This window comes from Papio anubis, chromosome 4, assembly GCF_008728515.1.
Source record: "Papio anubis isolate 15944 chromosome 4, Panubis1.0, whole genome shotgun sequence".
Classification (NCBI taxonomy): domain Eukaryota; kingdom Metazoa; phylum Chordata; class Mammalia; order Primates; family Cercopithecidae; genus Papio; species Papio anubis.
In genome coordinates, this window is record NC_044979.1 from 55,428,473 (window position 1) to 55,455,602 (window position 27,130).

Below are 27,130 nucleotides of genomic sequence, written 5' to 3' on the forward strand. Positions count from 1 at the left end.
TACAATTTTGAAGCCATTTATTTGTTTATGAAGTGGTTATTAACAAGTCTATGTAAGGTTAGGATTCCAATCTAAAGTTTTCACCTGAAAGCCTTCAGGGTTCAGTTGTATGTCATGTAACGAGGAGTAGCACTGAATTTGGCATAAGACTTAATGACCTTATTTACAGCTTCCAAGAAATCTTTCTCGGTAGCGATTTTTCGCCGTGCTCTGATGGCAAACATACCAGCTTCTGTGCAGACACTTCTAATCTCAGCACCTTTCAAACAAAAAGAAAATAAACAGGCTTAATTAAAGCAGCCTGAGCAGACAGACCAGCAAATATAAGCAAGAACTTTCTACTTACCAGTGCTATTTGGACACAGTCGTGCTAACAATTCAAATCTGATATCTCTTTCAACACTCATTGAACGAGCGTGAATCTTAAATATGTGGGTCCGACCCTAAAAATGAAGAGAATTGATAAATATGAAAATGCAAAAAACATCACAGGAAGAAAAAACTTCAAAAATCCCTTTCCTAAAATGAAATTATTTTCTTACCTCTAGATCGGGCAGGCTAAATTCAATTTTTCTATCCAATCTCCCTGGCCTCATCAGTGCTGGATCCAAAGTATCAGGTCTGTTAGTGGCCATCAGCACTTTAATATTGCCTCGAGGATCAAAACCATCAAGCTGATTGATCAGTTCCAACATTGTTCTCTGCACTTCATTGTCACCTCCAGCACCATCATCAAACCGAGCCCCTGAGAAGACAAAAGATAAGCTCTTCAAGTCCACTCAGAGTAGCACTATGCATGACCTGAAAGTACCATAAATCTCAGCTCAAATCATGCCCTCCGGAATAAGTGCACATCCCACTTTGAAGCAAATCCTGTAAGAACAGCCTGCTTTATACAAAACTAATTAGAAAGTGAACCTTTGCTTTCAAAAGTATTCATCACAGATTTACTTAACATTTTTTAAACTGCCTATGGGGCAGTTTTATGTTTTCAAAGTCTACCACATTTATTACTTAATTTGAACCTCTCAAAACCCCATGAAGTACACAAGGCAAGAATTATTCCCTTTATAAGATAAGAAAACTGAGGCTAAGAGATTAGTCAAAATCAACTTGTCCTCAGGAGTTCGAGACCAGCCTGGCCAACATGGTGAAACTACGTCTCTACTAAAAATACAAAAATTAGCCAGGCATGGTAGCAGGTATCTGTAATCCCAGCTACTCGGGAGGCTGAGACATGAGAATGGCTTGAACCAGGAGGCAGAGGTTGCCGTGAACCAAGGTTGTGCCACCGAACTCCAGCCTGACCGACAGAGTGAGACTGTGTCTTTTAAAAAAAAAAAAACTTGTCTAGATTTCATGGCTAATACTGTATTTCCTGTGCACTAAGAAAAACCACCACCAATTAAATTATGCCCCAGTGCTTTCTTATGACATTAGATGATACTTCTCAATTTAGGAGTTGTTTAAAGTGTGGAAATAGGTGTTGTATGAATGAAATCACATATAGGTTGAGCATCCCATATTTGCAAATATGCAAAATCCAAAATGCTTCAAAATTTGAAACTCTTGAGCCCCAACATGATGTTCAAAGGCAATACTCATTGGAGCATTTTAGATTTCAGGTTTTCATATTTGGGATACTCAATCAGTATAATGCAAGTACTCCAAAAGCCAAAAGCCAAAATACCTGAATTCTCAAACATTTCAGCTAAGGGATATTCAACCCACTGCACAAAAATAAAGGCTCTGAAAAATGGCAATGGTATATAATGTTTCTTCTTCCCTTTACAGTTTAGCACTACTACTTATAGATCTGTGGCGCCAGTGTTTCAGAGCTCATAGAAGAGTTATTGTTAAAATTCTGTATAAGAATTAACATATCACTTTAGAGTTTTCATGAAACCGAATCCTAAAGCAGTTCTCTTAACATATCATTCTCACCTCCAATAGCATCAATTTCATCAAAGAAGATAAGGCAGGCTTTTTTTGTTCTGGCCATTTCAAAGAGTTCACGAACCATTCGAGCTCCCTAACAAGAAAAATGATTTATTAATTCAAAATTGATTTTAAAATATTTTAAAGTAAATAAAAAGTTACACTTCAAACTTTTCAATATTTATTTTTAACAGTATTCTCACTCATTATTACCTAAACTTTTTTTATTTTTTTGTTTTTTTTGAGATGGAGTCTTCCTCTGTCGCCCAGGCTAGAGTGCAGTGGTGCAATCTCAGCTCACTGCATCCTCTGCCTGGGTTCAAGCGATTCTCCTACCTCAGCCTCCCGGGTAGCTGGGATTGCAGGCATGTGCTACCAAGCCCAGATAATTTTTGTATTTTTAGTAGAGATAGGGTTTCAGCATCTTGGCCAGGCTGGTCTTGAACTCCTGACCTCATAATCTACCCGTCTCAGCCTCCCAAAGTGCTGGGATTACAGGTGTGAGCCACCACGCCCAGCTGTTTTTATTTTATTTTATTGTGTATTTTTTGAGACAGAGTTTCGCTCTTGTTGCCCAGGCTGGTGTGCAATGGCACAATCTTGGCTCACTGCAACCTTCGCCTTCTGGGTTCAAGCGATTCTCGTGCCTCAGCCTCCCGAGGAGCTGGGATTACAGGCATGCGCCACCACGCTCAGCTTTTTCTATTTTTAGTGGAGATGGGGTTTCTCCACGTTGGTCAGGCTGGTTTTGAAATCCTGACCTTAGGTGATCTGCCCGCCTCTGCCTCCCAAAGTGCTGGGATTACAGGTGTAAGCCACCGCGCCCAGTCTACCTAAACTTTTTTTTAAAAAACTGAAGTTTGCTCCCCAGTCCACCAAATTAATCTTGCTAGCCTTAAAATATTAAGTCATTTGCATGATTCTGTATCTATTAAATAGCAATAGGTTTCGGATCTGACGAGGTCAAATTAATAGTTAAATAAAGGAACCATTTTAATCAGTAAAACTTTAGTAAATAAAAGCATCTGATCTATCACTTGGAATTCCTGATCACTGAATTTGACTTGTAAGTTTTAATTAGGGAATAAAAGGATACCTCAACTCATGCAGCTCTGTATCTAATTCTTACTGTAAATATACGAATCATCAACAGGTTTCAGATACAATACGTATAGCCCTAGACATATTCTCTAAATATATATATATGTATATGGATGTCTACAAACATACAGACATCCATATGCTCTCACTTTCTCATTAGGACTGAAAACATTGCCCCTGAAGTAAAAGTATACTTTTGAATTCACTTACCAGGCATTTCCATAGAAAAGCCACATCTGTAGAAAATGTCATCCTTCTAAGGAGGGGGCATACTGGTTAAAATTTTATGTGGTTGCCTATTTCCAAATGACCACAAAGGCAGCTTCTAAACTACTAATTACAATCAAGAAGTTTCAGGTCTCAGGCCGGGTGTGGTGGCTCATGCCTATACTCCCAGCACTCTGGGAGGCCAACGCAGATGGATCGCTTGAGCCCTGGGCCGCATGGCAAAACCCCATTCTACAAAAAATAGAAAAATTAGCTGGGCATGGTGGCATGTAGCCATGGTCTCAGCTACCTGAGAGGCTGAGATGGGAGGATCGCCTAAGCCCAGAGAGGTAGAGGCTGCAGTGAGCTGAGATCACAACACTGCACTCCAGCCTGAGCAACACAATGAGACTGTCTCAAAAAAAGAAAACAGAAATTTCAGGTCTGGATCCCTCGATGCAGAAGTGCCATTTTTAATTTCATTCATACTGTAAAATCTTTCACAGGGCTATATATTCTTTGATTATGATAAATTGACTTTACCTCACCGACGTATTTCTGTACAAGCTCAGATCCAATAACTCGAATGAAGCACGCATCAGTCCGATTAGCAACCGCCCGCGCACAGAGTGTCTTGCCTGTACCGGGTGGACCAAAGAGCAGCACGCCCTTGGGAGGCTCAATGCCAAGGTTTACAAACCTCTCTGGCTGTGATAGAGACACAATTTTCACACTTACCACTTCTGTATAACAAAAATCAGACTACTTCTACATCAACAAAGTGCTTTTATGTTTAGTCTTTTATCCTGAAAACCATACTTTAATATTTAAATCAAAATTATTAAGTCCACATTCTACATACTTGGACTAAGTAAGAAATTTTACTTATTCTAAGACATAAGTTCTAAACTGGACTCATATCAATACATAAGACTGAATGGCTTTTAAAAAGCGCTTCTATTATCCAGTCTTAAAATATTTTCCTAATTTTAAAAAATTATGGTGTTTAAGGAACACAATTATCTGGTATTCAGTATCCTAGTTTTCCATTATCCTCCCAAGTTTAACCTGCTTCAACTTAAGCCCCTTTCTTCTCGATGTCTTTTGAAGAACCAGTTTCTTCTATAATAGCCTGTAACATATTTAACATATTGCTAAAGGTTACACTGAGCCTCCTCTGTCACTGTAAACAGCAGATCTTTCTTTTTTAAATATACTTGACCATTCAATCCTTTTTGCTTGCTCTCCCCTAGAACTTACCAACTCTCCACACCTCCTCTCTCCACCCTCTCAAAAAAATTCTCATTAGGGAAAATAGTAAAAGCCATCTAATATACAAGCAATTTTAGTGCTCAATACACAAAAATTTATACAAAGAAATTTAAATACAACACTCAGCTACTTACATGAAGTAATGGGGTTTCAACTACTTCTCGCAATTTCTCAATCTGTTCCTTACAGCCACCAACATCACTGTATGTGACATCAGGTTTCTCTTCCACCTAAGAGAGGGACAGAAATGTACAACATACAGTCACAGGCCTTTTGGATACCGTCCAAATTCAGTAGAATAGACCTAATACCTTAAAAGAAAAATCAAACTCACAAGTGAGAATCTTAATAAAAATTGAATACATTGCCCAGTGCCCTGGTACTACCTGCTGTATTACTTATTATGACACTAATGAATGAAAGACAAACTAGTAAAATAAAGACAGGTGAGACTCTGTCTCACAAAAAACAAAAAATACTGCCAGGCTCAGTGGCTCACACCTGGAATCCCAACACTTTGGGAGGCTGAGGCAGGCCGAAAACTTGAGGTCATGAGTTCGAAACCAGTCTGGCCAACGTGGTGAAACACCGTCTCTACTAAAAAGACAAAAATTAGCCAGGCATGGTGGTGGGCGCCTGTAATCCCAGCTACTCGGGAGGCTGAGGCAGGAGAATCGCTTCAACCCAGGAGGCAGAGGCTGCAGTGGGCCAAGATCGCATGACTGTACTCCAGCCTAGATGACAAGAGTGAAACTCCATCTCAAAAAACAACAACAACAACAACAAAAAGACATAGCCTTCCTTTTCCCTCCCATAGTTTCTTACCTGCATCATGGTAACTGTTGGGTCAATCTTAGGAGGCAATGGAATGTGAATTTGATATTTATTTCTGTCCACACTAAGGAAGCAAAAAAGACAGTCACTAATACATTCTTTAAGCTTTCAAAGTGATTTTATGTTTAGTCTTTTATCCCCAAAACCATATTTAAGAAAACAAGAGAGAGACAGAATCCCTAAGGTTATATAAAAAGAAATAAAGAGAGCATGAAACCTGAGGATACTAAATTATATGTCTAATGTGGCAAACAAGAATTACAGAGAAATACAAAAATAGCCTGTGGAGTGCGCACATAGGTAGAGTTAAAAGTAAGGTAAAGAATGCTTTGGCTTAGCCAGGTGTGGTGAGATGCACCTGTAGTCCCAGCTACTGGGTAGGTTGAGGCTGGAGCATCACTTGAGCCCAGGAGGTCAAGGCTAAAAAAGAACGCTTTGTCCTAACAGCAACCAAACCCTTGAGGGGGGAGGGGAGATTTTTTTTTTTAATTTACTGAGTGAATTGTTATGTATTCTATAGACATTAACACACTTGGCATCATAACTATCCTAAAGCAAGTAGTCCCCCAACCTATACCCTGTTACCATAAATAGACTGGTAACCTCAACTCTGAAATTTGAAGCCATTCATAATAAACAACCGTGGGAGTAGGGGAGTCAGGGAAGCTGATGGGATGTTAGAAAGCAGATGCAGAAGAAAGAATTTTCAACTATAGTACATTACTAGATCATCCCTTGGTATTCCAAGGAACTCAGTTCATTTATTCACCACAAAGCCAAGGATGTGAATGTGAGACAGCATCCTTAGTGAAAGAAAAGTATTTATTGTAAATAGAAATCTTACCCCACTCTCATCCCTTCTTCAATGTCAGTAGGTGCCACTTGATCACTAAGGTCCACCACAAACTTGGCAAACTGCTTTACATTGATAATGTATTTTGGGTCCTCCGAATCAGCATTGATTATCTTTGTACACCTAACACAGCAAAAAGCTTGATTAGAATAAGGAACCTAAGCCACTAATAATGAATTCAACCCACTAGATTCTATCCTGAGTGTGCAAAATATACGTATAAACTGGAACTACAGAAACTGGGACATTGTTAAAGATCGTTTTCTATACTCAACTCTGAAAGTCCATTCGACTTTAGCCAAGCCATAAAATTTTCAAATACATTCTCCTGGAAAATTAAACCCAAATATCTCATCATTAAGAAGTTATCTGATTTCTTGATTTCCAAAATTTATATTCCTTTATTGTTAGTGATGCTCCTTTATATCTTAAGTTGCTCTCGTTTTTATTTTCCCTATAAAAAGATGGTCTTGTCTTACACCAAATTCAGTAATAAATGAGTTTTCATTCTTTTCCTGAGTTTATACTTTAAATCCATTTTTCTTTTTATTTTCTTTCCCTCTCTCTCTTTCTCTTTTTTTTCTTTTGAGATGGAGTTTCACTCTTGTTGCCCAGGCTGGAGTACAATGGCGTGATCCTGGCTCACTGCAACCTCCGCCTCCTGGGTTCAAGCAATTCTCCTGCCTCAGCCTCCTGAGTGGCTGGGATTACAGGCAACTGCCACCATGCCTGGCTAATTTTTTTTTTAATTTTTAGTACAGACGGGGTTTCACCATGTTAGCCAGGATGGTCTTGATCTCCTGACCTCGTGATCCGCCTGCCTCGGCCTCCCAAAGTGCTTTTTCGAGACAGAATTTCACTCTTGTTGCCCAGGCTGGAGTGCGATGGTGTGATCTTGGCTCACTGCAACCTCCACCTCCTTGGTTCAAGCAATTCTCCTGCCTCAGCCTCCCGAGTAGCTGGGATTACAGGCATGCGCCACCATGCCTGGCTAATTTTGTATTTTTTTTTTTTTTTAGTAGAGATGGGGTTCCTCTCGAACTCCCAAGGTCAGGCTGGTCTCAAACTCCCAACCTCAGGTGATCTGCCCGCTTCAGCCTCCCAAAGTGCTGGGATTACAGGCGTGAGCCACTGTATCCGGCCTTTAAATCCATTTTTATTGTTTTTGCTACTTTTTTCTTTTTTTAACTGAGGCAGTGGAAGCTTTTTTTTTTTTTTTTTTTTAGACAGAGTCTTGCTCTGTAGCCTAGGCTGGAGTGCAGTGGCATGATCTCAGCTCACTGCACCCTCAGCCTCCCAGGTTCAAGCAGTTCTCCTGTCTCAGCCTCCCAAGTAGCTGGGATTACAGGAACGCACCAGCACGCCCGGCTAATTGTTTTGTATTTTTAGTAGATAAGGGGTTTCACCATGTTGGCCAGGCTGGTTTCAAATTCCTGACATCAAGTGATCCACCTGCCTCAGCCTCCCAAAGTGCTGGGATTACAGGCATGAGCCACTGCACCCAGCCAGTAGAAGCTACTTTTAACTTAATTATATTCATTTCCGTATGGCCTGGTAAAAATGAATTGATAATGCCACGTACATCACAGTATAAAAGTCAACTGCCTTTCCCCTTCTATAGTATCTATCTACTAAAGAAAAACAAAAGCAAAAAACAGAAATCACATTAGAAAGCTGCTACATATGCAAGAATTACAGAGAAATACAAAAATAGCCTGTGGAGTGCACACGTAGGTAGAGTTAAAAGTAAGGTAAAGAAAGCTTTGGCTTAGCCAGGTGTGGTGGGATGCACCTATAGTCCCAGTTACTGGGGAGGCTGAGGCTGGAGCATCACTTGAGCCCAGGAGGTCAAAGCTAAAAAAGAATGCTTTGTCCTGACAGCATAATTGTTTGAAGGACTCTGTTTTCTGTTACCAACCACGTTTGCTATGGAAGAAGAATTATGCCTATTCTCTACCAAAAAAAAAAAGAGGCTGACCAAAAATCCTGAAAGGAATAACAAGAACAACAAACAGCAATAATACCAAACCCCGGGGAGAGGAAGAATCTGATTTCCAGAGGTGACACATTACATTATTTTAAATGTCTAGTTATCACCAAAAAGTTATGAGATGCAAAACATTATGAGATGCATTTTCCCTTATGTATGACATTATGGCTCATACATTAAGGGGGAAAAAAGCAGTCAATAGAAATCGTCCCTTAGGAAGCCTCGATGTTGGTGTTATTAAACAAAACTTTTTTTTTTTTTTAGACAGAGTCTCACTGTTGCCCAGGCTGCAGGGCAGTGGTGCGATCTTGTCTCACTGCAACTTCCGCCTCCCAGGTTCAAGCAATTATCCTGCGTCAGCCTCCTAAGTGTCTGGGATTACAGGCGCCTGCCACCATGCCCAGCTAATATTTTTATACTTTTAGTAGAGACAGGGTTCACCATGTTGGCCAGGCTGGTCTCGAACTACTGACCTCAAGTGATCCACCTGCCTCAGTCTCCCAAAGTGCTGGGATTACAGGCATGAGCCACTGTGCCCAAACAAAAACCTTAAATCAGTACAAGAAATATTTTCAAAAAGCTAAAGGAAACCATACTTAAAGAGTTAATAAGAATGATGAGAAGAATGTGTCACCAAATAGTGAATACAGATAGAGAAATTAGACTGGAATATTATTTGGCCATAAAAAAAACTTCCAGCCATTTTTGAATATGGATGAACCTTGAAATATGCTAAGTGAAGGAAGCCATATACTATATGATTCCATTTAGATGATATGTCCAGGATAGTCAAATTCATAGACACAGAAAGTAGACTAATGGTTGCCAGGGGCTGGGAAGAGAGGGGAATGAAGACTTCTAATGGGTATCAGGTTTGTTTTTGGGGTAACAAAAATATTCTATTCTGGAATTAGTGATGATCAATGCACAATTTTCTAGATACTCTAAAAATCACTAAATTGTACACTTTAAAAGAGTGAACCTCATGGTATGTGAATTTTATATCAATAAGATTGTTATTTAAAAATTCATAAGCTGGCCAGGCAAGGTGGCTCACACCTGTAATCCCAGCACTTTGGGAGGTTGAGGTGGGCAGATGGCTTGAGCCTAGGAGTTCAAGACCAGCCGAGGCAACATGGCAAGACCCTGTCTCTACTAAAAATAAAAATAAAAATAAAAATAAAAAACAGCCGGGCATGGGGTGGTGTGCACCTGTGGTCCCAGCCACTTGGGAGGCTGAGGTGGGAGCCCAGGAAGCAGAGGGTGCAGCGAGCTGAGATCATGTTACTGCACTCCAGCCTTGGTAACAAAGTGAGACCTCGTCTTTAAAAAAAAAAAAAAAAATCACAAGCTAAAAATTACACATACACAAATTTTATCAAGATTTTTAAGCAAAGAGTATGAGACTAAAATCAATGGAAACTTTTTCAAATAATCTTTGCTTTCTTTCTTTTTTTTTTTTTTTTTTTTTTTGACGGAGTCTGGCTCTGCCGCCCAGGCTGGAGTACAGTGGCCGGATCTCAGCTCACTGCAAGCTCCGGGTTTACGCCATTCTCCTGCCTCAGCCTCCCAAGCAGCTGGGACTACAGGCGCCCGCCACCTCATCCGGCTAGTTTTTTGTATTTTTTAGTAGAGACGAGGTTTCACCGTGTTAGCCAGGATGGTCTCGATCTCCTGACCTCGTGATCCGCCCGTCTCGGCCTCCCAAAGTGCTGGGATTACAGGCTTGAGCCACCGCGCCCGGCCAATCTTTGCTTTCTTTAAGGCCTGGGATCTTGCAGGAGTGTGGGGCTCTTTAGCTAGTCTGTCTGTTATGAAAAATCTATATGAAAAGTTTCCCTCTAACTGCTTTACGAAAAAAAAAATTCCCCTCATACGGACTAGAGAAACGTACCTAAATTTTTTATTTTCCCATAGAGAGATAAGAACATATTACAACCATGATATAAGAGCAGAACATTCAACACACACACACCAATGAAAGAATAAAGATGAGATCCTTGAAATCAAAAACCTGAGTTTTTTTACCTGAGAAATTAAAAACCTGAGTTTTTTACCTGAGAAATTAAAAACCTACGAGAAGAAAAATGAGAGGAAAAAAACATCAACAGAAGAATTCAAAGATAAAGAAAAGCTCATAGAAAGTAAAGTAAAAAGGCAAAACAAAGGAAACCAGGAAAGAAAGAGTAGCATATTAGAGGAGCAATCCTGGAGGCCCCATATCCAAATAAGAGAATTCAGGAGTAAAGGTCCAAGGAAATGGACGGAAAGAAATTAACAAATAGTTTCAAGAAGATTTGCCTTACTAAAGGATAAGAGAGCCCAGCACAACGGATGAAAACAGACCAACACCAAGGCACATCACCATGAAATTTCAAAAAGAGAACAAGAGAAGACTCTAAAATTTTCAGAGAAAAAATAGGCCACATATACAGGACTGAGGATCAGAATGGCTTCAGAGTAACACTGGGAGGCAAAGGACAACAGAACGACACCTTCAAAATTTTGAAGAGAAAAGAACTTTACACTCGGCTAAGATACTTTCAGACACATGCAGTCTCAAAATATTACCTCCCAACTGACCCTTTTCCAGGAAGCTACCAGAGGATGTATTAGACCTAAATAAAGGTGTAAGGAAACCAAGGAAGAAAGACTAACAGTACACAAGCAACAGGAGGGAGGCAAAGGGAAATCTCCACAGTAGAGAAGTCAGACAACGATTGTCATTAAATAGGCATAAAGGACAACTGGTCCAAACCAAAGCAGTTCAGGAAGTGCTGGGAAAAACTTAAGGAAAATGAAACCGAGAGAACACCAGATGCAACTGAGGTATAATTGAGAGAAAACTAACAGATCTAATGCATCTGAAGAGCAGCTTAGACAATCAAGAGAAAGTGGGAGGTTGAGTTTATAACATATGCACAGAAAACCAGGCAAATGAAGAAACAAGACATTAAAACAACCACCACCAAAATAAGTGGCACAAGAAAGGAAAAGCAATCACAGCTTACCACTTGGCTCTTTGTGAATAGTATTTACATAGCCATAATCATATAAACACTGAATACTGATCTAACCAAAATTATAACAGAATTACACCGGAAGGATGTTGGGATAGGAAGGATGTGCCTTCAACATGAAGGCAGAGGAAACAAAACAAAATCCTCATCTTCCATGGTGGGAAGCCAAAAGATAATACCTAAAACTAAAAAATCAAGAAGCAGGAATCTACAATACACAAGATATAGCAATATCCATTAGAACCATGAAGGCGAAAACCAAAATAATCAGCTAAAAAAGGTGAAAATGAGTGTCTGTAGGGAAGAGAAATTGGGAAATACAGTTGTTATTATTTAACTATTTAACTCTTTTTTTTTTTTTTTTGAGATGGAGTCTCACTCTGTCGCCCAGGCTGAAGTGCAGTGGCACAATCTCGGCTCACTGCAACCTCCGCCTCCCAGGTTCAAGCAATTCTCCTGCCTCAGTCTCTCCAGTAGCTGGGATTACAAGCGCCCACCACACCCAGTTAATTTTTGTATTTTTAGTAGAGACAGGGTCTCACCATGTTGGCCAGGCTGGTCTCAAACTCCTGACCTCAAGTCATCTGCCCGCGTGGGCCTCCCAAAGTGCTGGGATTACAGGCATGAGCTGCAGTGCCCAGCCTGAACTATTTAACCCTTCAAAAACCATAATAAAACTAAAAAATGGATAAATAAATAAAAAAATAAATAAATAAAGGGAGAAAAGATGGAAATTGGGAGGTAGGAAGGGTGAGTAGATGGGAAAGAAAAATAATCTTTAGCTTTTAGGAACTAAAAATAAAAACAAGATTTTTAAAAGGATCATAAACAGAGAATATGTTTATAGCCTTGAATTGGGCTAGGCTTTTCTAAGCAACATTAACACCCAAAAGGTATAATGGAAATACTGGTATATTTTATCTCCTAAAAATGTAAAATATTAGTACAACAAAAGGTACCAAGAAGTTAAAAGTGACTAGGGAAAAATACTTGTAGCATTACTTAAGAAAAGATAATATGTACAATATATGAACTGTTTCTAAAATTAACAAGAAACAACCCAAGAACATGAGTAGTCAAAGAAATACAGAGGTTTAGTAAACACAAGAAGTAGCTATCACACTAGTAATCAGCACAGTACAAATTAAAATTATTTTCCCTCAAATGACAAAAGTGTAAAAATTGAAAACTGCATATCTTACATTCATCAGACAAATGGATATTTGCCTCAAATCCTCTCGGTAAAAGTATAAACTGGTCAAAGCAATTGTCACAGGATTTTAAAACTGTAATATCTTCGACCCCTAGAATTCCACTTGTAGTAAGCTAGCCTACAGAAATGTATGCACATACACTGAGAAACATTTAACATGAATGTTCACTCCAGTGCTGTGTATAATAACAGAAATTGTTATAGCCTAACATCTACATATTATGCAATTTTTTAAAAACATGAGAAAAAAGAAATAAGTGTACCTATATTAAAGACACAGATTCGGCCGGGCGCGGTGGCTCACGCCTGTAATCCCAGCACTTTGGGAGGCCGAGGCGGGCGGATCACAAGGTCAGGAGATCGAGACCACGGTGAAACCTCGTCTCTACTAAAAATACAAAAAATTAGCCGGGCGCGGTTGTGGGCGCCTGTAGTCCCAGCTACTCGGGAGGCTGAGGCAGGAGAATGGCGGGAACCCGGGAGGCGGAGCTTGCAGTGAGCTGAGATCCGGCCACTGCACTCCAGCCTGGGCGACAGAGCGAGACTCCGTCTCAAAAAAAAAAAAAAAAAAAAAAAAAGACACAGATTCCCAAAACATGTAGTTATGTCTAAAAAACAAAAAAAAATCCAGGTATGTTTCTTGCATGCAAATACACACAGGAAGATACACAGAAAGAGGATTAGGAGGGCCAAACTATTTCAGTACTTATGTTTGAGGAAAGGCAACAGGAAAGCAAGTAGGAGAAGGGAGTTTTTCACATCTTGCTCTACATCTTTTTGTATCATTTAAATCTTTTAAATGAATACACCTTCATGTATTTTTGAATAATTGTTTAAGGCGTAAAATTTTAACCCCAGTTTTGTAGAAAGCTTTATTTACTTGGAATTTGGAATAAAAATACTTTATGAACTATTATATTATCCCCGAGACTCTAACATTAAGTGCTTGAAAATACAGACAAAGGGAAGTTGCCACAGAGCACCTGTGCATACCTGGCAACCTGTAAAGGCTGTTCACTCTGGAGTGTCTGCTTATCTGCAGCCAAATCCCAGAGTGCTGGTGGGGCCAGGCCAGTGTCAGATTCTTTAATACCTACATAAAGAAAGATGACAAAATTTACTAAAATGTAATGCATCGCCCTAAAATAAGCTTTCTGAACGTTGGCCCTTCTGACATTTTGCACTGAATCCTTCATTGCAAGCATCGTTGTGTGCATTATAGGCTGTTTAGTAGCATCCCTGGCCTCTCACCACTGGATGCCAGCAGCACCACCCTCTCTCAAAGTCATGACAATCAAGAATGTCTCCAGACACTGCCCAGTGTCCTCCGGGAGCGGGTGGGGGGTGTGGCAAAATCACCCCAGCTGAAAACTACTACCCTGCCCTAAAGTAATTGTCAAGCCAAAAATATAATGCCACATTTGATATTTTTGTGTAAGTCAAATGTAAAACTTCATCATTCAAGTTCCCCCAAAAAATGTTTCCAACTTCCAGGAAAGAGCCCAATTACTTCGAGCAAAACTATGCTGTGGATCTTATTTTTATCGAAAAAAGTTTTTCGACTTGTTAACTGAAGTTTACAGAACTGGGTTTTGACCAACAGAAACATTACTGGCTTAGAAGATGGTATTGTTTCTTATTTCTTAACTGCATAAGCATTAAACCTGGTTGTAAAAAGCAGTGAAAGATATGGTTAAATGAGATCAAATTTCTTAACAGAAAGGAAGAATAACGATTTTTTAAAATCTGTAATCATAAAGGAGTAAAATCTGTAGTTAAACTCTTTTGATATTATTACCACATTACATTTAAAGGAAGGAAATGGGAATTTAAAAATACATACCAGTGAGCTCATTAATTTTCTTGAGAAGTTGCTGAATGTCATCTTCAACTTGCTTGATCTGCCTAGAGTAAGTGCTCTGACCCTAGGTGATGAAGGTCAGTTTAGTTAGAATATGAGGATATCAACAATTTATTAAACTACAGGCAAAAATTATTTTTAAGTTACAATTTCAATAGCTATCATTATCCCAAAACTTGTGAAGTAGAGAGGTGTTCCTGAGCCAGTATTTCCCCCTAAATACACAATCCACTATTATGCAAGATAACAAATGAAAATCATGGCCAGGCACGGTGGCTCACGCCTATAATCCCTGTACTTTGGGAGGCTGAGGCGGGTGGATAACCTGAGGTCAAGAATTCAAGACCAGCCTGGCCAACATGATGAAACCCCTCTCTACTAAAAATACTAAAAATTAGCCAGGCACAGTGGCAGGTGCTTGTAATCCCAGTTACTCAGGAGGCTGAGGCAGAAGAATCCCTTGAACCCGGGAGGTGGAGGTTGCAGTGAGCCAAGATCGCGCCACTGCACTCCAGCCTGGGTGACAAGAGCAAAACTCTGTCTCAAAAAAAAAAAAAAAATTGTGTGAAATTATGCAAAACTACTGACTTCTATGCATTAAAACTTCATTTCCAACTAATTCAGTAATACTTGTTAAACATAGTAAACACATGTAAATTATTTTAAGTATCTTTCAATATAGTATCACATTTTAATCATGAATAGGATTAAAATAATACATAAACTGAGACATGCCAAATACTCTGATCTATTCTATAAACTTCAGGTAGGTAACTTCATTTAGTGAAAATTACAAAGAGCTGCCAAACATTCTAAGTATTTCGTTTCTTTTTATTTTTTGTTTGGTTTTTTAATTTTGGTTTCTTAACTTCTTCTAATTATTTTGGAAGGACAATACCAAAACAGCTTTTATTTCAACATAAAACATCTATAGTTTGTAGACAATGAAAGGACTTACATAAGTTTTTAGCAAGGCAATATCCCCCTCATCCAGAGCTGAAAGGAGAGAGACAATACATGAGATTCAAAAAGAAACTACAATTAACATTTTCAAAAAAAGAAACAAAAAGAAAAAAAAGAAACTAGAGCTGATCAACTTTTCTGTTCAATTCAAATTGTTTCAATTGAGGGCCAAAACTCAAGCAAGATTATGATGATATAAATCCAATCAAATAGTTCCTGGACTCAAGTAATTTTTATCTAACTGGGAGGAAGACAGATTTTTAAAAGTACATAATATACATGATTACCTATTTTCTATAGTATTATGTAAAACACATCCATTAAGGATCTTGGTTAAATTATACCATATTCATACAATGAAATACAACGCAGGCTAGGTGTGGTGGCTCATGCCTGTAATCCCAGTACTTTGGGAGGCCGAGGCGGGCATATCACCTGAGGTCAGGAGTTTGACACCAGCCTGGACAACCTGGCGAAACCCCGTCTTTACCAAAAATACAAAAATTGGCCTGGCATGGTGGCACATGCCTGTAGTCCCAGCTACTCGGGAGGCTGAAGCCGGAGAATTGCTTGAACCCAGGAGGCGGACGTTGCAGTGAGCCCAAATCACATCACTGCACTCCAGCCTGGGTGACCAAGAGACACTCTGTCTCAAAAAGAAAAAGGAGATCCAATGCAGCAATTTAAAATGGTAACAGAACACAGGCATAGAAAGCAATCCAACAAATGCTATTCAGTGAATCAGATAGGTTTAAAAAAAACCATATAATGTGCATATATTTTGTTTTTATATAAAAATCACTTAAAACACATGTGGAGAGTAACCTGAAATGGTGTTCTACGGTGGTTATCCGGGATTTCAAGTGATTTACAGTTAATCTTTTCTATTCACGAATTCTGCATTCCTGAATTTGCTTAGTTGCTGAAATTTATTTGTAATCCCCAAATCAATACTCATGTGCTTTCATGGTCATTTGCAAATAGGCAGAGTGGTAAAAAATTTAAGTTCACAGCTAAGAACAAGTCACTCTAACTTCTTGTTTCAGCTTTACAAAGATGACTAGAAGATGGAGACGGTAGGGGAAACGTAATGTAATCCAAGCAGTTCAGGCTCTGGGGCCAGGTGGACAGGGTTTGAATGCCAGCTCTGGCATCTGTTAGTGGGGTGACCTCAGCCAAGTCACTTAACACTTCTGAACTTTGTTTTCTCTTTTGCGAAATAAAGAAAAAAAGAATCTACCAGGATGAGTTGTTTTTAGGATTTAAGATTATAATCGGCCGGATGCTGTGGCTCACACTTGTAATCCCAGGCTGAGGCAGGCAGATTGCTTGAGTTCAGGCGTTCAAGACCAGCCTGGGCCACATGGCAAAACTGTGTCCCTACAAAAAATACAAAAATTAGCTGGGCATGGTGGTGTGTACATGTAGTCCCAGCTACTGTGGGGGCTGAGGCAGGAGGATTGCTTGAGCCCACGAAGTGACAGCTACAGCAAGCTGAGATCGTGCCACTGCACTTCTGCCTAGGTAACAAAGTGAGACCCTGTCTCAAAAAAAAAAAAAAAAAGGATTATAATCTATGTGAGATGTATATATATATTTCTCCTAGGAGCAAGTGTTCAGTACTTCCTAATTCACGGTTCACAGCAACTGTATAGAACATATCTATCATGAAAAACAAGAACCAATCATACGATCATACATATTTTAAGGAAAAAAACGGCAGGCCTTTTTTTTTTTTTAAACTAGGTATGAATAGAGGTAGGAAAAAGCATGCTTACATAATAGCAGCTAGACCAGGTAAGCTGAAACACAGTATACACATTAGGCAGTAATAGGAAATTAAGTAGATGGAGGTTTGGGGCTCTAGTGAGGTAGACCATAAATTCCAGAATGAGGTAATCAGGGCCACTACAGTCGACATTATAGGAAATGTGCCTTAGAAAGAAATAGTTCGCCAAGATATGAACAACAGATTGGAGTGAGGCCACTCAGAAGTCATAAGAACCTAAATAAAAATGGTAGTAATGAAAAGAGAAAGGAACGGTTGGATTAAAAAAAAAAAAACCCTCAGAGGTAGAATCTACAGCACATGGCAAATGACTAAATGTGAGAAGCTGAGGGGAGAGGATCAAACCTGATGCCCAGGCTTCGGACCTAGGTACTACACAATAGATGTCACAATAGAAAGTGGTTGGCAGGGAGATACGAAGTTCAGTTTTAATTTTCTTAAGTTTGTGGTACTATTACCAGAGCAGAAAAGAGTTAACATAGCATGAATAATTGCTATCCTTTGAAAAGCCTGCTTATAAGGTTGGTTCTTGGCTCTTGTCTGAGAACAACGATTTCAGAGGGTTCCTACCATTCCCAGAACTGAAAAAGGTGGTTCACTGTGCTTAAAATGTTTATACAAACTATAGGGTTTATGCAGAACATTTATCTTCCTTCAGGGAGTCTAGAATTTTGGTATGTGCTAGGCAGAGATGCCTACATTACCACCCCATAATAAAAACCCTAACAAGCTACCCTGGTTTGCAACATTTTACACAAACTGTCACTACCTGTTGCTGGGGGAATTAAGCGCATCCTGTGTGACTCCACTGGAAGAGGACCCTTGGAAGCTTGTGCCTGGTTTCTCCTGGACTTGGCCCCATGTGTCTTTTCTCTTTGCTGATTTTGCTTTGTATCCTTTCACTAAAATACATCATAGCCATGAGGATGACTACATGCTGAGTCTTGGGAATGCTCTTAGCATATTCCTGAGCCTGAGAGTAGGCGTGGAGACTATCCAACACGCCAGCATATCCTGATGCAGCATTCTAAAAGGCGGAGAGAAATCTGGCTTTAGAGGTCAGATGCTAGCTTGAGGATAAAAAGATTGACTAAGGAAGCATATAGAGTCCAAGACCAGAATGGATGAAATTAACAGAAACAAAACTTTAGAGAAACTACGTGAGGACACAATGAAGGAAAGAAAAGAAGCAGGAGGATAAACGGGAAGGTTCAGCAAGAGAAACCAAGATAGGCTCAAAGGCTCAACAATGTCAAAAACACAAGGATTGGGATTGAGAAATACTAAAGATCTGGGAATTAAGAAACTATTGATCAGTTTCAACAGATTTATAGAGATAGAAACTAAAGTGCAAGAAGTTTAAAAATAAAATAAGAGCCTGGCATGGTAGCTCACCCTTGAAATGCCAGTACTTTGGGTGGCCAAGGTGGGAGGATCACTTGAGCCCAGGAGTTTGAAACCAGCCTAGGCAACGTGACAAGACCCTGTCTCTACAAAAAAAAGAAAAAATTGTTTAAATTAGCATGGCATGGTGGTGCACACCTATTGTCCCAACTACTAGGGAGGCTGAGGCAGAAGAATGGTTTTAGCCCGGGAATTCCCAGCCTGCAGTGAACTATCATTGTGCCACTGCACTCCAGCCTGAGCGACAGTACAAGACTGTCTCTAAAAATAAATAAATAAGTAGTAAAGAAATGTACTGTGGGAGAATAGTATTAGCTGCTATAAATCGAGATGATCATTGTATGAGACACCGTGATTAGAGATATATATTATTATCTAATTCTATATAAACCTGTGAAGTAAATACAATTATTTCTACATTACAGATAGGAACAACAGTTTCACAGAATTTATTAGACAAAACTCAAAGCCAAAATTCAAACCTAGGTCTTTCTAACTCCCAAGCCTGTCCTTTCTGCCACTTTTAGGCAGTGAAAGAAAAAAAAGAAAATGACTTGTAACTTCAGAGAGCAGGAAGATTTTCTCAACTATGTTTTTAAGATAAAATGGATATTAGCATGTTTACAAGAACAAAAGGGAAAAATTCCATAGGACAACAAATAGAAGAGGTACTGACTGAAGAAACAAAGTCCCAGAGGAGGAAGGCATAAGATCAAAAACAGAGACGGGAAGGTTGCACATAACAAAAAGTGATACCACTTCCTCTAAGGCAGAATTAAAACAGAAAATGGAAAATGTCAGAGAAGTTAAGAGAACTCTTAAGTGGATTCTCAATCTTCTCAGGAGAGAAAAAAGTCATCAGTCATGAAGAAAGAGACTGAACTGAGGACCTGAAAAACTTGTAAAAGGCTTGAAATAACCACTCAAACAAAGTGAGTCAACAGGAGATTCACAAAAACTTAACTGCAATTAGGACCAAGTTGAGATCTGAAAGCTTAAATTGAAAGTAACTTAATCAGGCCAGGCGCGGTGGCTCACGCCTGTAATCCCAGCACTTTGGGAGGCCAAGGCGGGCGATCACCTAAGGTCAGGAGTTCGAGACCAGCCTGGCCAACATGGTGAAACCCCATCTCTGCTAAAAATGCAAAAATTAGCTGGGCGTGGTGGGGGCGCCTGTAATCCCAGCTACTTGGGAGCCTGAGGCAGAAGAATCACTTGAACCCAGGAGGAAGAGCTGAGATCACACCTCTGCACTCCAGTCTGGGGAACAAGAGCAAGACTCCATCTCAAAAAAAAAAAAAAAAAAGGCGGGGGGATATGTATGAATAAACGCACAAGATCCTATATACATGTTAGTCATAACTGTATCCAAGGAATAAATGCGTTAATATTTTTACAGAATAACAAACCCAGAGAAACACACAGATCACTGTGCACAGATCAAATGATAAATCTCTGTGTCTAACTTTTCCAATAAATACTGAGTATCTCTGACATTTTCAGTGTCCTAAAATATTTTTAAAAGAAACAGCAGAATGAGATGAAGGTAGAAAGGAAATGCTTTCTTTTGGGGGAGGGTGTAAATGGAACAGGGTGCAAGGAAAAGATGAAGTTGTTAAGAAAGGGAAAAGTAAGAAGAAACATAAGAAATACCAAAAGAACATTTAAAACTAGCTTAAGGAACAAAAGGAGAAACAGCATAAAGATGAGATTACAAACGGGACTACTGGGAAGAAGTTATATCCAAAAATGGTGCGCATATCTCATGCACTGTAAGTTAAAGTATCAACTGGTACAATCTCCATGGAGAGTAATTTGGCACTTACAAAATCAGAACTCCATTTCTAGAATTTATCCTACAATTCGCACTTGTGCACTTGGTAAAAGTTATATAAACAAGATTATTCATTTTTTTAAATGTTTATTTTAAGTACAAAGAACTATCATGCTTCTTCATTGGGTAGATGCCTTGGATAATCCTTTGAAGGAAGATTATTTAGTCCAACTTAATGAAAGCAATATCCTTCGCATACTGAGGAAAACACTGGCGGCAAATATTGAGGCACATCAGACCGTGCCGGTTTGAACAGACACGACAAGAGCTAGAACCCTGGCCGAATTTTCGCGGGTGGCTCCAGTACAGCTGCTGGTGACCCATCTTGCTCTCAGAGTGCAACGAGGTAAAAGGTATTCATTGTTTTATAACAGCAACAAATTGGAAAAATCCAAATGTTCATCAATAATAGTTAAATACATTATTGTATACCCATAAAACGGGATACTATGCAGATGCAGAGAAAGTGACTACATGATGGGAAATTATCTCTTATATTAAAATTGTTTAAAATCGAGATGTTGAAGTATGTACAGCATGCTACATTTCTGTAAAAAAAAAAAAAAGGAATATATAAGCGGACTTGCTTCTATATGTATAGAGTATGTCTAGAAAGATATGCAAAATGGCAACATTAGTTGCCTCTGTGGAGAAGTTGGTGGCTGGGGCCAAGGATGCCAGGCTTTCCAAATGTATCTTTTCTGCCTCTTGAACTGTGAACCCTGTGGCTGTATTATCTGGTCAAATAATTTTTTTTAAGAAAATTACGTCTCAGAATTATAGCTACACAGTGGTAGCTCCCAGCTGTCACAGGGGGAAGGAGGAGGAGAGGAAGGAGGATCAGGTGACCCAGCACCGCCAAGCAGAACTTTTCAAGGCCTGTTATGCCAACCAGGGTGCGTGACTTCTTCAAGACCCGAAAGCTGAGAATGAATAAAAATGTCCATCAGCAGATGAATACAGAACTTGTAGTGGATAAGGGAGACTGAGAAGGCAGGCAAGTTAATCCGGCCGGCGCAGACTAAATTACTAGGGGCACAAAAGGGCCAGAGCACAGAGCCAGGAGCGGGAATCCAGCTCCTCTCCTGTGCCAAGGCAGCTCCGCTCCAGTCCCGCCCCAGCTCCGAGCTCCTGCCCATGTCAACTGACCTCGGATGGGCTTGTCGTCCTTCTCATCCTCTTTGGTCTTCCGCTGATCGGCACCGAGGTAATCCGGCATTTTAGCAGCTCCAAATGCCTCCTCTCCTTAATGATTACACAGCACCTTCCTTGCTTCCGGTGGTGTCTTCCCTTTCCCTTCCCCACCGGAAGTATATTGGGCTCAGACGGGCCCCTTTACGCAGTGCTAGAGAGTCCGGAGAGAGCGCTAGGGGAAACGCTGTGGCACGCTGGTTTTTGGACTGATTACCTGTGAAAAGGAAACTACAGTGTTTGTAAAACGCCTGTCATATTAGACACAATAAGTAGTGGCCACATCTACAAACATAGTGAAGGTAATCTATTTCTGGTAAAGAGTTAATATCCAGAATATTTAAAGAACTCCTATCCTACCACCCAAGAAAACAACCTAGTTTTTTAAATGAGCAAATAACCTTAATAAACATTGCTCCAAAGAAGATATACAAATGGACAACATCATTGTTAAGGAAATGCAAATTAAAACCACAGTTGGATGCCGCCACACACCCATTAAGATAGCTATTATTAAAAACAAGCAAAAACAAAACAGGAAATGAGTGTCGGAAAGGGTGACCCTTGGTTCCAGCAGACCCATGCATGTGCTGCTGGATAAAATGAAATCCTGGTGCACTGTCGATGTAAATGTAAAATGATAAAATAGTACAACTGCTGTGGGAAACAGTACGATGATTCCTCGGGAAATTAAAAATAGAATTACCATGCCATCTGGCAATTCGACTTCTGGATATGTATCCAAAACAATTGAAAACAGGATCTCGAAGAGGTATTTGTGCATCCATGTTCATAAGCAGCATCAGTCACGACACCCATAAGGTGGAAGCAACCCAAGTGTCCATCTACGTATGAATGGACAAACAAAACGTGATGCACGCGCGCGCGCGCGCGCACACACACACACACACACACACACAGATATTATTCAGCCTTAAAAAGGAATGGAATTCTAGTATAAGCTACAGCACAGATGAACCTTGAGAACATTATGCTAAGAAAATAAGCCAGTCACAAAAAAGACAAATACTATATGATTCCACAAATATGAAGTACCTAGAGGTGTCAGATTCCTAAAGACAAAGTAGAAGGATGGTTTCCAGTGGAGAGTTTTCTCCACTGGTATAGAGTTTCAGTTTGGTTTGTTTGTTTTTCGAGACGGAATTTTGCTCTTGTTGCCCAGGCTGGAGTGCAATGGCTAAATCTTGGCTCACCGCAACCTCCGCCTCCCGGATTCAAGCAATTCTCCTGCCTCAGCCTCCCGAGTAGCTGGGATTACAGGCATGCGCCACCACGCCCAGCTAATTTTGTATTTTTAGGAGAGACAGGGGTTCTCCATGTTGGTCAGGCTGGTCTCGGACTCCCAACTTCAGGTGATCCGCCCACCTCGGCCTCCCAAAGTGCTGGGATTACAGGCATGAGCCACCATGCCCGGCAGAGTTTCAGTTTTGTAAGATTAAATGGTTATAGTTTCAGTTTTGTAAGATAAAAATAGTTCTGTAGGGTAGTTGCACAATAATGTGGATGTACTTAACATTACTGTACACTTAAAAATGGTGAAGATCGTAAATTTCATGTTATGTGTATTTTAGAACAATTTTTTTAAAAAAACAAAACCCCCAGCTGGGCACGGTGGCTCACTCCTATAATCCCAGCACTTTGGGAGGCCGAAGCGGGCGGATCACGAGGTCAGCAGTTGGAGACCAGCCTGGCCAACATGGCTAAACCCCGTCTCTACTAAAAATACAAAAATTAGCTGGGCGTGGTGGCACGCACCTGTAGTCCCAGCTACTCGGGAGGCTGAGGCAAGAGAATCGCTTGAACCTGGGAAGCGGAGATTGCAGGGAGCCGAGATCGCGCCACTGCACTCCAGCCTGGGAGACAGAGCAAGCCTCCGTCTCAGAAAACAAAACAAAACAAAACACCCTATGACCTTAGAGTTAATGGTAAAACTCAACGGGAGGAGGTGTGAGGAAAAACATATATTAGTATGACGAAAGTGGAGTCAGGTTACTTTGCACCTTGGAGCATGTTTTAACAGTGGTTGCATTAACAGGGATCAGGAAGAGGTTTGGGGGCACAAGATTAGTTCAATTTTTTTTTTTTTTTTGAAGACAGGGTCTCACTGTTACCCAGGCTGGAGTGCAATGGTGAGATCTCGGCTCACTGCAACCTCCACCTCCCGGTCTCAGCGATCTTCCCACCTCAGCCTCCCTTAGTTCAATTTTTGAAATGTCAATTTTGAAGTGACGATTTTATAATGCAGCAGATATACAGGTCAATTAAATGTATTTAATTGGCCTGGAACGGTGACTCACGCCTCTAATCCCAGAGTTTTGGGACACTGAGGCAGAACGATCCCTTGAGGCCAGGAGTTCAAGACCACCTTAGGCAACATAGTGAGACCCTGTCTTTCTCTCTCTCTCTCTCTCTATATATATATTTAAAAAGTTGCTTAATTGTGAAAATATAATGAAATTAGTAAATTAGAAGATAATTTACTAATGTCTGGTGGTCCTTGCTGAAGAATGGCACATTAAGTTTATTTTATTGAACGTGTTTCAGATACTGCTGTTGGGGGTGAGCCTTTACCCCCAACTGTTTTTTGTTTTTCTAGTTTTTGCTTTTAACTACAGTCTTAGAAGGAAGCTTATAGTAAGAATACAATTGATTTTATTACACATTAAACAAGTCCCAGAGTCCTCTGATTGGGAATATCTTGAATGAAAACTTCATTCCATTAGAACAGGGTAAAATATTGCTGGCTTTGGAATACAATCTAACACCAGAGAGAAGTTTCTTCTCCAAGTGAGTATTAAAATATATAATGCAGGTAAATTAGTAATAGCACGACAAATATTAGCTGCTATTATCATCATCAAGTTAAACACAAACGTATCACAAATACACGTACGTAATTCTCCGCAAATGTATATACTAGTCGTCGATACTGGTTCATACAGCTATTTTCATTTTTTACTTAAAAGTGTAGCGTTCCTGGGAAAATCACTGATTAGGCTCAGATTAACATATAAAGCAGTAAGAACTTAAAAATAAAGATAATATAAAAAGAGCTGCTTTTAAAGATTATGTTCTATGTATTGCACAGGGACGTGGAATATAATCGTTTTCATAGGAAAATTAACGCGCCTAGGAACCATTCTCTCGTGCGACTTGGTCTCCAGCCGGATCTCAGTCAGTGTGGAACTAGGTTGCCGCACACGTTGGCGGGGGTAGGAGGGTGTCAGACTGGCCTCCGCACCACGGAGGATCCATCCCGGAAGTGCTTACTGGTCGTCTCCATGCGCCGGTTCCTGGGCGTCGTAGAGTCAAGGCGCGAGGCTCGGACTGAGAGGTAGAGCTGGGGGGACCGTAAGTGCCCTCCGCCTGGGACGTGAATCGCTGCTCCCACCGGGCCAGACCCGGCGCCATCATGCTGCTCTTGCCAAGCCCCGCGGACGGCCGGGGCACCGCCATCACCCACGCTTTGACCTCTGGTAAGCGCCCACCCAACCCCGGCTCCTTCCCACCTCAGCCGCCCCTGCCTCAGTCCTCAGCCTTGGCAACCCTGGGCTGTCTCTACCTTTGACCCTGGCGACTAGCCCTGGGGCCGTGTGGAGCCGTAATGGGTGCGTTTTTGCTCCGTGTTTTAAAGTAATCCTACCCTAGATTAGAAGGAAGGAGGGTGAGGGGTGCCTTCCTTTTGCTCCTACCGTTGCTGCTTCCTTTCGCCGCTGCTGACTCATGGATTGGGCTGAACATTTCGGGACCGAACCCCCCAGTACCCCAGAAAGATTCACATAAGCCTCTCTTTGCCTACGGCGGAAAGACTACGCGCAGCCAGCACCCCACGTGCCTGGGGTCGTACAAAGCTTTGCTGCTGGCGGTCTCTTAAACACCTTTCTCCCTCTCTACGTTTGTTCCGGCCTTATTTTTTAAATGTCACAACTCAGACACCGCTCCTCATATTCGGTGTTAAAAGACTGTGCTGCTGAAAAGATCCGCGTAGATTTTGAAAGGCAGTTATTACAAGTGAAACTTGTCCTGCTGCTGTAGGTTTTAGATTTATGGCCCAGTACAGTCATGAGTATTGTAAACTTAAGAGTCTCCAGTTCCAGTCATCTACAGTAATTCCCATAGCCAGGTACATAAGCGTTTGTTGAATGTGATTTTGAACATTACCTACGGCACATGTTGCATTTGTGTGTCTCCGTGTGCCTCTTACAACTAGAGGAAAAGGCTTAAAAGGCAGTGTTTTTAAAAGCCACACACACCCCGTACTACAAGGTAGTACCTTTTTGACAGTGTTTTAATCCTCTCCAGTGTAAGGTGGAGGAAATCTTAAACTAAATTTTTCAGGGATTTTCCTTTTTCGAATTGCTAATATACACATGTACAGTGATTTACCGCCATTTCCGAGGAATAGATGATATCTTTACTACAAGTTTTTAATTTCAGAGAGTTTTTATGGTCTCATTCAAGCTTCCTAGGAACTGAATGAGATAAATAGGTATTGTTCCCATTTTATAGGTGAAGACATCCTAATTCATTTCAGGCCACACAGCCACTGTCAGACCTAGTCTGAAACCCAGAGTGTCTGGTTTCAGATTGAGAGCTTGTTCCGCTACAGCTTAGCTGCATTAGTAAATCCCCGTTTGCTGCTTGGAAAATTGTTTTCAGTACAAATTCTTGTTAGTGAATCCTTAAAATTTTTAAGAGCTATAGTTCAAGATTTTAATAAGTAAGATGGTTTGAGTTGGCTGGGTACGGTGGCTCACGCCTATAATCCCAGCACTTTGGGAGGTCGAGGTGGGTGGACCACCTGAGGTCAGGAGTTCGAGACCAGCCTGGCAAACATGGCAAAACGCCGTCTCTACTAAAAATACAAAAAAGTAGCTGGGCATGGTGGCGGGCGCCTATAATCCCAGCAATTTGGGAGGCTGAGGCAGAAGAATCTCTTGAACCCGGGAGGCAGAGGTTGCAGTGAGCCAAGATTGCGCCATTGCACTCCAGCCTGGGCAACAAGAGCAAAACTCCGTCTCAAAAAAAAAGATAGTTTGCGTTGCTTTTAGATTTTTTATTTTTGGTGAGGCTAGCTCTTCGTGACAATTTATCACTATTTATTACTTTATTAAAATTATTTGTCTGGGCGCAGTGGCTCACACCTGTAATCCAAACACTTTGGGAGGCCCAGGGGGGCGGATCACCTGAGGTCGGGAGTTCGAGACCAGCCTGACCAACATGGAGAAACCCCATCTCTACTAAAAATACAAAATTAGCGGGGCATGGTGGTGCATGCCTGTAATCCCAGCTACTCGGGAGGCTGAGGCACGAGAATCATTTGAACCCAGGAGGTGGAGGTTGCATTGAGCTGAGATCTCGCCATTGCACTCCAGCCTGGGCAGTAAGAGCAAAACTCCATCTCAAAAAAAAAAAAAAAGTGAAAAGATAAATAAATAAAATAATTCGTCTAAAAGTCAAGCAGTTTGCAACATTTCTTCCTGTTCCTCAGCTTACTCTCATATCCCGAGAAAAGTACTGATTTATTGTTGACATTACTAAGGTTTTTTATGTTGTCAGATAACTGGAAGAGGTTGATTAAATACTCTTTAATACTAGGAAAGGATAATTTCTTGTTAACCCTCATGTAAACTGGATGA

At 40.6% G+C, this 27,130-nt stretch overlaps 2 protein-coding genes and 1 pseudogene across 6 annotated transcripts in view; 1 reads left to right on the top strand and 2 right to left on the bottom strand.

Moving 5' to 3' along the window:
• Nucleotides 1–25,255, bottom strand: PSMC2 (proteasome 26S subunit, ATPase 2). 2 transcript variants are annotated; one of them, XM_003896427.3, is made up of 13 exons: nucleotides 25,184–25,255; nucleotides 21,429–21,687; nucleotides 15,248–15,285; nucleotides 14,272–14,353; nucleotides 13,422–13,521; nucleotides 6,197–6,328; nucleotides 5,344–5,416; nucleotides 4,653–4,748; nucleotides 3,790–3,954; nucleotides 1,945–2,032; nucleotides 543–745; nucleotides 347–443; nucleotides 1–259 (listed from the first exon to the last, which is right to left on the bottom strand). In XM_003896427.3, the coding sequence occupies exons 2-13, from the start codon at nucleotides 21,496–21,498 to the stop codon at nucleotides 102–104; spliced, it is 1,302 nt and encodes a 433-aa protein (XP_003896476.1). In that variant the 5' UTR covers nucleotides 21,499–21,687; nucleotides 25,184–25,255; the 3' UTR covers nucleotides 1–101. The 2 variants fall into 2 exon arrangements, with proteins under 2 accessions (XP_003896476.1, XP_009201859.1); XM_009203595.3 differs by lacking the exon at nucleotides 25,184–25,255 and adding an exon at nucleotides 24,385–24,477.
• LOC108585118 lies at nucleotides 16,778–21,422 on the bottom strand (annotated as a pseudogene). Its single transcript, XR_002521127.2, has one exon. The product of XR_002521127.2 is annotated as a 40S ribosomal protein S29 pseudogene (transcript).
• Nucleotides 24,652–27,130, top strand: part of DNAJC2 (DnaJ heat shock protein family (Hsp40) member C2) — a 34,041-nt gene continuing 31,562 nt past the window's right edge. For 2 of the 3 annotated variants that reach the window (XM_017957025.3, XM_017957026.3), the window contains exon 1: nucleotides 24,652–24,967. In XM_017957025.3, the coding sequence (XP_017812514.1) occupies nucleotides 24,904–24,967 (64 nt within the window). In that variant the 5' untranslated portion in view covers nucleotides 24,652–24,903. The remainder of the gene's footprint in view (nucleotides 24,968–27,130) is intronic. The other variant, XM_021936135.1, reaches the window with a different exon arrangement.

Bases quoted from the DNA above. Each gene is read 5' to 3' on its own strand.
- PSMC2 (XM_003896427.3), bottom strand. From the start codon at position 21,498: ATGCCGGATTACCTCGGTGCCGATCAGCGGAAGACCAAAGAGGATGAG. The intron at 14,354-15,247 runs GTAAGTCCTTTC...TTCATCACCTAG, and splicing joins TTGCCTTGCTAAAAACTTAT to GGTCAGAGCACTTACTCTAG. The intron at 3,955-4,652 runs GTAAGTAGCTGA...TCTCTATCACAG, and splicing joins TTGAAACCCCATTACTTCAT to CCAGAGAGGTTTGTAAACCT.